The sequence below is a fragment of the Wasmannia auropunctata genome, unplaced genomic scaffold (genome assembly GCF_000956235.1).
Source record: "Wasmannia auropunctata unplaced genomic scaffold, wasmannia.A_1.0 LD334225.1, whole genome shotgun sequence".
In the NCBI taxonomy this organism is placed as follows: Eukaryota; Metazoa; Arthropoda; class Insecta; order Hymenoptera; family Formicidae; genus Wasmannia; species Wasmannia auropunctata.
In genome coordinates this window covers 12,704-22,656 of record NW_012028665.1, presented here as the reverse complement: position 1 = coordinate 22,656, position 9,953 = coordinate 12,704, and the positions used below count along the sequence as shown (strand labels likewise).

The 9,953-nt window shown below is 33.4% G+C and overlaps 2 protein-coding genes across 3 annotated transcripts in view; one reads left to right on the top strand and one right to left on the bottom strand.

Moving 5' to 3' along the window:
* Positions 1-580, bottom strand: part of LOC105459017 (GDNF-inducible zinc finger protein 1-like) — an 8,117-nt gene extending 7,537 nt beyond the window's left edge. For both annotated transcript variants that reach the window (XM_011704676.1, XM_011704677.1), the window contains exon 1: positions 504-580. In XM_011704676.1, coding sequence (XP_011702978.1) covers positions 504-514 — 11 coding nt within the window. In that variant the 5' untranslated portion in view covers positions 515-580. The remainder of the gene's footprint in view (positions 1-503) is intronic.
* A 491-nt stretch (positions 581-1,071) lies between these two features.
* On the top strand, positions 1,072-9,262 carry LOC105459016 (phosphate carrier protein, mitochondrial). Its single transcript, XM_011704675.1, has 6 exons — positions 1,072-1,182; positions 1,289-1,453; positions 5,868-6,028; positions 6,768-7,004; positions 7,102-7,398; positions 8,404-9,262. Exons 2-6 carry the CDS (start codon positions 1,309-1,311, stop codon positions 8,629-8,631), a joined length of 1,068 nt encoding a protein of 355 aa, XP_011702977.1. The 5' UTR covers positions 1,072-1,182; positions 1,289-1,308; the 3' UTR covers positions 8,632-9,262.
* The last annotated feature ends 691 nt before the right edge of the window (positions 9,263-9,953 follow it).

Below are 9,953 nucleotides of genomic sequence, written 5' to 3'. Positions count from 1 at the left end.
ATAATTAATGTATATAGATATAAATTTTTATTGTCCTTGAAATATTGTCATTTTAGTATTATTATGTCTTACAAATGTATTGTGTTGCAATTTGGTTTGTATATTTCCTTCATAAAAAAATTTAATATCTAAATATGTTCTAATAATAAATTTTATAATGTCATATTTATGATTTTCTAAGACCTAGCTCTAAATCTTTTACATGTTGATCAAAATTTTTAAAAAGGTTATCAAATGTTAAATGTTGTAACACATCATTAACTATTTTATAATAAATGTTTTTAATTTTTAATTTTGCTTTCAATTTATAAAATAAAAATTAATCTTAAAGGAATTCTATTGCCAGATACTGCTGCAGGCTGCTACCTTCATTTCTCCCAACTACCGCTTTGCCACACGGTGTCGCTACAGATCTTGGCTACCAACGTGAAGTTGGCGTCAGCGGTCCATGATTATATAGTCAAAGGAGCCCACCATGCTATCCCTTCCACCATGGGTCCGTTGCATCTTTCATTTCGGTTCGATCAATATCATTTGCAATCAAATCTTCAGTTGGCTTAGCTACGTTTTCATTTATACATTTTCAAATATTTTATTAAATTGATTAACGCAAATTCAGAATCCAACATTTTCAAGAGATTATGCACATTTGTTTTGACTTCATGTATAAAGGTCCATCTACAATGAGAGTAGTAAGTCGTAAGACGTAAGAAATTAACCAATCACAGTCGATTATTCTTCTCATATTCGACTGTGACTGGTCAATTTCTTACAGCTTACGATTTACTACTCTCATTGTAGATGGACCTTAAATGTATGTGTTAAAACGTCACGCTGAAAATTTCATCGGGTGTCCCACTAGAAATCGATCAAAGTTCTCGGATCGAGAATTGTATAGCCAATAAAATTACTCGCTCCATCCGAAAACGCAATAGATTTTAAATAAAAATCAACATTTCAGAAACTGGCGTGATATGAAGCAAAATATTAACGGACCAATCACAATTGCTAACTCGAGTCCAGATTCAGTTCAGGGGTCTCTCTCTATCTATCATCTGACTCTATGTCCGTCATTGCCGTCATTGCCGTCATTGGCAGATTGGCCGCAAAGGCATCTCGCTGCGGTAGCCTCTGTCACTCTTCCGTGGACTTCCGGGTGACGAGAATCATTTCATATAGCAGGTGTCGTATCGAAATTTACTGAAATGTAATACTGGCGAAAAAAACCAAAATTCTCACTTGTGATCTAACCGAACATAGTCCGAACTAAATGAATGCTTTTGCCCAGGTGCAAGCGCAAGAGCCACGATGTTGTCCTGGATGCAGGAGGCAGCGAAAATGAATCCGTTCTCGTCGCCGTTCACGACGGCCAAGTGCCAGGCGAGCCTGGAGAACGACGCTCGGCCGCTCATCCCGAATCGCAACATCGCCGCCGCCTCCATCGAGGAAGGTGGTCAGTAATCGATCCTCCCCCTCGAATCCTACCCCGATTTGATCACGTGAGTAGAACGAGTGGTCGAGCGAGCCTTCCCGGGGTCGAGAGGTTATGCAGCTTGCCCGCGGCTGCGTAACGTTTCGATGCCATGTGGGGATGACCCCCGTCCTGGAACGGAATAGCCATCGATGCTCCAAGGATTTTCCGCCCTCGTCATTCTTATCACTTTATTTGAGACGCGTCGTTTAGATAAGATCTACACGCCATTTTTTTATGTGACAATCGCGTTACATAATCCGCAATGTGACTGAACGTCATCTGAAGCATGCTCGAATGTCATTCCATTGTCATGTATTTGAAGGCTGCTCGATCGCTCGTTGATACTCTCGTGTTTCTCGAGAATTTCTTTTTAAACATTGGCGCGATTTTAAGGCAATTTCGATTAACTTGATGTTCATTTCTATCGAGATAGATTAACTTCAATATCGGTTTAACTTGTCCTTTTCTAATTTTTGGAAATTAGAAGATAAAAAAATAATTCGAAACCGATTAATTTACATTGATAGAAATGGACTTAATTCAATCAATAGAACTGAAGCGAAATCTCGAATCGCATTGTTTGTTCTCTCTAATTTTTCTCTTTCCATGTATTAAATAACAAAATATTTGGTATTAACAAAGATAATAGGTATATGCAGAAAATAGATAAAATAATAGATATTGATAAATTAGCCGTTAACTAATCGATATTTGATCAAAATCGCTCAAGGAATAACTACGATTCTTATCCCACGATTTCCCGCGATTATGACATTAATTATGTAACAGTAATTACAAAATTCTCCAAGCTCGAAATCAACTGACGTTTGATTTATTGACGTGTGTTGAGCATGTGATATGTGTTTGTATGCTGTGTAATGTAATACATTTTATTAAATTTTTCTTTCTATGTCAAGGCGATACTGGAAGGACGGAATTACCGACATTAGTTATATGAATATCTCCGAATTGACTGAACGAAATTGAAAATCCTTTCACAGGATTGAAGTAGACATGAAATGTAGTAGCAGGACAAAGGAATTTGTAGTAAAAGCGAAAAATAAGACAATTTAAAATTTTTTTTTGTTTTTACTACAAATTTCTTTGGCTCACCACTACCCCAAGTAACAAGATGACGTTAAATGACGTTTCAATAACTTATTGACGTTAGAGACGTTACTAGGATGTCATCTTGCTGCTTGGGACATTTCATATCTATTTCACAATTCTGTGAAGGGATTTTCAATTCCGTTCAGTCAATTCGGAGATATTCATATAACTGCAATGTGTCGGTAATTCCGACCTTCGAGGATCGCCTTAAAGCAGATTATGAATTACATAATCTTTGAATGACAAATCTAACATTTCTTCTTGCACATAGAAGATTCAATCCTCTGATTTTGAAACCTGTGGACGCCGCGGATTGCATAAGATGCGGCCATTTTGTCGTACCTATATATTGGCGCATTATAAAACACGCTTCTCTTAGCTTTGGACGACGACCGAGCATAATTCCCTCGGTTGTCACTCCTGTATGTTGACCGTGACCGAGAAACGCGGCGAAAGCGTGCAGGGTGCTTTTTTTATAGATCAAGCGAGCGAGAGGGGCGAATCCGGTCGAACTTTGAATCCGCGCCAAGAGGAATGCTCGAGATCGATCAGCTGATCGAAGCCTCTGAAATATTTACGAAATGTTTCGATATTTAGAAGCGACTTTCTTAAATTTTAGAATATGAATTTTCAGATCGCTAATTCTTTGTGCTCTACTGTTTAAACAAATTTAATATTTTGCTGCACTCTTTTAAGCGTTCCAAATAAAAATAAGACACACATTGAATATTTATAATGTTAATTATATTATTGATATATTTGAAAAATGATTTACATTTTATTTTAAAGCAAAAATTGTGCATTGGTTCGTATTTAGAAATTAGAAACAAATATAGGGGCCAATAAAAGAGCAAACAAGGGAATATATCATTTAATTTGATAATATTAAAGTGAGACATTTCGAACTTCATTAAGGCCGCGATCCCACAGAATGCTTGCTATATCTAGTATCACCAAAAAAGCGAGACGATGATTGGCTACCGCGTTGCTTGCCGCGTCCTGTGTAATCGCGGCTTAAGTCTGTTTCAGCCACAAATACAAATTTCTATAAATATTATTTTAATCGGAAAACACATAATAGGTATATGTATACGTTTATAAGACTACAAATACAAATTTCAATAGATATATTACATTAATTAAACTAAAATATATAATATTTATATAGAAAATATATAGTAATAATAATTTTACTATTAAGATAAAACTATATCCTAATATGTAAACATGATAAAAAGTCCATGTAGATTCTATGATTTAAAAATTTTAGCGTGCCAGTTTTACAAATGCTAAGTTCAAAATTTCCATTTGTCCGTGCAAGAATTCATAGCGTCCAGTATTTGAAATAAGATCGTTGTCTGAAGTCATTAACTTTTTCTTTAAAAAAAATTCTTGGTAATTGATCTTTAATATAACGTTACTTCAGATGCAGAGTCGTGTTTTTTTTTTTAATAACAATTTAGCGGCTAGTTTACGTGCAAAAGAATAATTATATTGATGAATCAGAAACAATCGGAATGTAGATTTCAACATGCACAAAGAGATCTTTGATCAACATCTTTATAACAAATGATATATTATAGTAACGTTTTTGACGGATCGATTTGTTTTGAATATTGTATTCTACATTTCACAGTTAATCTTCTTAAGTCTATTTATCTATCAAGGATATCAAAATAATAATCATTGAACCGTTCAGTACTTAAATTTAAATTTAATTCGTTTTTTTTTCTTTGTTCTTTGATGTGTATCATTTCCGATAAATTTTTAAAATAATTATAGGTAATATCGAGTATTATGCTATTTTTTTCAATTAAAAGAACGATTTCGACATATGTTCACTAATTACCAAATGTTTTGAAGGATCTAATCTAGAGTAATATCTATCTTCCTTTATTCTTGTTTTCATCTGTCTTTTTGTTTGATCTGCATACGAATTGTTGCAATCCTTAAAATTTTACTTTATAAATTACAATTATTGTTTTCTATCGAACTGTTCTTGTCTTTGTGTGCCTTAATAAATCTAAGGAGTTTGTTCAGTCATCTGTAATTTACTGTATATTCAGAACTATTTATCGCTGATTTTACAATTTTTGATTTTATAATTAATGTAATATATATATAATATATATGTATATATTTTGAAATTTGTATTTGTGACATTAAAAATCGGTAATTATGCAATAGGGGAACGCGGAATTCCGATGACCTTGACCTTGACATATGCTGTCCCTGAGTAACGTTTAAAAGGTTTTAGCCGTCGTTTGTTGGTTGTTAAAAAGTTATTAACAAAAAAAATTAAAGTTTTTTTTTTATACATACAGAGATCGCCAAAAGTTCCGGGCTACCTAAATAATTTCTGACTTGAGATATTGGATTGAAATTTATAGGGTTACAATGACATCATGAAATCTATTATTTATCTTTGAAAATACCTCTTTCAACTCTCTGAGAGGGGGAGGGGGAGGAGTTGAAAATCTTAAATGGGGAGGGCCCACGGTGAGGAATTTAAGTCAAAACACTGGAACACAATTACACGACTTTCTATGCGAAACGACGTCCATCTCACACCCACCCCTACTTACGAGTTGAAACAAAGTCTATAATTGTACTGTTCCACAGTTTTATAATAAATAAAATTAATAAAATATAATAAATAAAATAAATAAATATATATATATATTTATATTATAATATATTAATTAAATAATTTTAAACTGTTTATATTTTATTAATTAAATAATTTTAGAATTAAACTAAGAAACATTTTTTAGAATTTTCAAATTTTTTAAAAATTCGATTATTAGTTTAATTTATTTTTATATTTTAATGTAAAATTATTGACAACGTATATGGGAACTTAACAAAAGTAATATGAAAGCCGATTCACAATGCGCATTTTAGTGCAATAGTCCTGCTGCTTGAACTGTCCGTTGAATTATTATATCTCCGGTTTCGAGAAGACGATGTAGTCTTGACTGCAAGAACTCTCGCTATCATTTGCTTACATAACGATCTGTCTTTCTCCTTCGTGAATAATAAAATAAAAATTAAAGATATATCTTTAATTTTTATTTTATTAACTTTATTCATTAATAGCTTTTTACGAAATGACGAAATTTACGCGACGGTTAAAACTTTTTGAAAGTCACTCAGGCTCATAATCTTGATAACATATGTCAAGGTCAAGATTATCGGGGCTGATTCCCCTATAGTGCATAATCACCAAAATTGTATAAGAGAATTAAAAGTCGATGTATGTGATTGTTTCGTGTATTTACAGATAGTTGCGAATTTGGATCAAATCATTATTTTCTGCTATGCGGTATCGGAGGTATTTTGTCCTGCGGCATCACTCACACCGGCATCACCCCCTTAGATTTAGTCAAATGCCGAATTCAAGTGGATCCTCAAAAATACAAATCAGTGTTCAATGGATTCCGAGTAACTATTCTTATTGATTATTCTCTCTTTTATAAATATATCTGTACGCGACGTAATAATATAAAATTGTATAAAAAAATAAAAAAATACAGGGTGTCTCGTGCTCAATGGTACAGCACTTGTGGGCAGGTAGTGTGGACCAAACTGAACAAAAAAGTCCTCTATTATTTTGCGATCTTCGCAATAGTTATCGAGATATTAATCATTTTAAAAAAAGAAAAAATTTTACATAATGTTTCGCTTCACTATCAAGTTTTCGCTTCACTATCATTCTATGATACTATTGATCATTTTAATAACTTTAAGTCTGTTTTACGAAACTTAAAGTTATTTTGAAAGACAATGGCATTAAACTTTTGTTGCATATAATTTCGAATAATTTAAACGATTTATTAAAAAAATATTTTTCTGGTTTGGAATAAAATATTTTTGTCTCCACTCTCTATGTCTAATCGAATACTTGGTAATTTGTATGATCTCATATTTGTTTTTGGACAACTTTTATTTGTTAAAATAACATTTTTGGTTTAGATAAGATGTACCTAATGTACGATACACTTGTATATACTTTGCGTAAATTTTTTTAAAATTAGTATCTCGATAACTATTGCGAAGATCGCAAAATGGTAGAGGACTTTTTCGTTCAGTTTGGTCCACACTACCTCCCCCCAAGCGCTGTATCATCGAGTACGAGACACCCTGTATATATGGGATATAATATTCTGGACTCTTGTTATAGGTAACTTTCGCCGAAGATGGAACGCGAGGATTAGTAAGAGGCTGGGCGCCTACTGCTATCGGTTACTCTATCCAGGGAATGTTTAAATTTGGTCTTTATGAAGTTTTCAAAGTCCGATATTCGGAGCTGATCGGCGAAGAGTTTTCTTATGAATACAGAACCACTTTATACTTGATATCGTCGGCTTCAGCTGAATTCTTTGCGGATATTGGCTTAGCGCCGTTTGAAGCCGCCAAGGTAAATTGATCAATAGCTTTTCTTATCGTAATCAATATTTTTGCAATATTATTGACGCACTATTTCACACGACAAATTTATATTCTTAAAATTGTAGGTCAAGATCCAAACCACGCCAGGGTTTGCTAATACTTTGAGGCAAGCGATGCCAAAGATGGTTGCGGAGGAGGGTATTTCCGGTTTCTACAAAGGCTTAGTACCGCTGTGGCTGCGTCAGATCCCATATACGATGATGAAATTCGCCTGCTTCGAGCGCACCGTCGAGCTTCTGTATAAACACGTTGTACCCAAGCCTAGGTCAGAATGCAGTAAATCTGAGCAGCTGGTGGTCACGTTTGCAGCCGGATACATCGCCGGTGTGTTCTGTGCTATTGTATCTCATCCCGCTGACACGGTAAGTTTTATCATAATATTTTTCATTTGTTTATTATAATAAATTTCCATTTGTGCATAAAAAATCAGGGCGAGTAAAACGAAAGTAAAGAAACCGTCTTTTTTAAATCTCAATTATTATACCTTTTATGGTATAATATTTGGGATTTAAAGTAAGTTTTATTATATTTTCCATTTGTACATAAAAAAAACAGGGTAAGTAAAACGAAAATAAAGAAACTCTCTTTGTTTAAATTCCAACTATTATGCCTTTTATGTTCTCATGATACATGATGTAAAATCGGTTTGGACGCATTAGGCGTGCAAATGCAAAAAGATCAGTTGACAAAATAAACATTGTTTCTTTGATAACAACAATTTATTGAAATATAAAATATATATTGGTATTCATAATAATAATAAAAAAATATCAGAATTTTTATTCATTATAGTAATAAAAAAAATATACAGAATTTTTATTTTCTACTGTTTATTTTAATTTGTAGAGCTCAAACTTGTACAGTACCTAAGAGATAACAAAAATTCAAAATTGTTTAAAAATTTGCGCGTTACCACACGTTATATCTTGATTCATCATTAATGCTAACATTGAACATTGGGAATTCTTTGGAAGAAAAGAATTACTTATTACTACAGTATCAAATTATTACACTTGCTCTAACGAAGTATTATGTTGAAAATCTCAAAAGAAATTAAAAAACTTTTATAGCCGTTTATATTATTTATCTGAATTAAATATAAAAAATCATATTTCATAAATAATTTTCGAATATAATCCATAAAAATAGAGAACATAAAAGATTAAGCTGATAAGATAATTAGATCAGATGTCATGAAATATGATAAAGATACTTGGCTAGATGGACCACATATAGATGGTTGATCTAACTACATGAATATAGCCACTGTATACATCTCTTGATTTACAATCGAGTCTTATAGTCCTAAATTCCCAACATTTTGAAATATAAATGTCTATAAATATCCTACAAATGTCTGTGGCCAGGTGGTGTCGAAGTTGAATCAAGAGAAGGGATCAAGCGCGGGCGAAGTCCTGAAGAAGCTTGGTATGGGAGGTGTGTGGAAGGGCTTGGGACCGAGGATCGTCATGATCGGTACCTTGACCGCGGCGCAATGGTTCATATATGACGCCGTCAAGGTCTGGCTGCGCATGCCCCGTCCACCACCGCCCGAAATGCCAGAATCTCTCAAGAAGAAATACGGCCTGGCATAAGCGCAGCGTGACGCCGGGCACGTTACGTCACCGACCGGATCGCGTGTTTCACTCGATCGTCGATTAGAAAAAGAGAAGCGTATAAAGCAATTTCAATTTGATCTTCATATCGTGCATTATTGTGAACGATGTGTCTTATCTTATTTTGGATATATTTATTCTGCAGCATTATGTAACAGTGTCGACGGGCCAGACTGCCGCAAGATTATAGAAAACAATTGTGTCTTACAAATAGGTGATATAGGTTGCTAATTGTGCCTATAATTGTCGGAGGCACAGTAAATTTAATTCATAACAGCAATGCGGATTACCCAGAGTAATCCGCGCGTAAGCTGTCACATTGTACATACGAGTGATCGCTGTAAATAAACAGATCGATTACTCAATCACATGCTATATTGCTTGATATTTCTCCTCTTTCCAAGACGACATAACAGTATAACAATTGAATCGCGAACGCATAACAAGGAAAATAATATTTTCTTTATTGTAATATTTTACAAGATATACAGATGATTTAATAAAACTTCCGTTTTCTTATTGCAGACATATTGAACTATGATGTCAGAAATTGTGTGAATTTATTTCATGTAATGTACGTCGAAATAAACTAATATTTTCGCACGGTCAATAATGTGGATCCAAAATATATTAGAAGTCCTTTTCGGGGAGTTTATGCGAATTAAAATAATAACTATGGGCTATTCCACGTGAAGCGGATCAGTCATTTCTCAGAAATTTTTTTAATTTTGCACAAAGGTAGTACTTTGGGAGATAGAATTTTGTGCCAAAGGATTTTTTTCTTATTGCAAAATTAATCGAGATATAAACAATTAAAAATTAGACTACTTTTTTTTCAAAAATTCATAGCTCTGTTACTAATAATGCTAGCTAACTACTTTTTTTTTTAATACGCGAAAAATGTTCTAGTTTACGGGAAAAAAATGAAGATTCCAAAAATATTTTGTTTTCCATTGTTTATTTAACAATAAACTTTTCAACAATTTTTTTAACAATCGGGGAGTGTCGAAAAATCTGAAAAAATTTTTTTATATACTTTCAGTTTTCTTACATCTTAGAAAGAAAACTCAAGAACGTTTTCGAAAAAAAATTTTTTTAGTTCTTGATGTGGGGAAAATCTGTTGACTCTCAGCGTGCGACTTTTACAAAACAGCCAAACTTACAAAATATCCCTACTATACTGCTAGTATGTTGTTCGCAGCCGCTGTTTTGTATTGACTGGAAAGTCAATACTATAAAATCGACTTTACAATATTTAACTCCCTAAACAATTTCATCATTTATTCCGACGATTTCGACTT

Bases quoted from the DNA above. Each gene is read 5' to 3' on its own strand.
- LOC105459016 (XM_011704675.1), top strand. From the start codon at position 1,309: ATGTTGTCCTGGATGCAGGAGGCAGCGAAAATGAATCCGTTCTCGTCG. The intron at 1,454-5,867 runs GTCAGTAATCGA...GTGTATTTACAG, and splicing joins CGCCTCCATCGAGGAAGGTG to ATAGTTGCGAATTTGGATCA. The intron at 6,029-6,767 runs GTAACTATTCTT...CTCTTGTTATAG, and splicing joins CAGTGTTCAATGGATTCCGA to GTAACTTTCGCCGAAGATGG.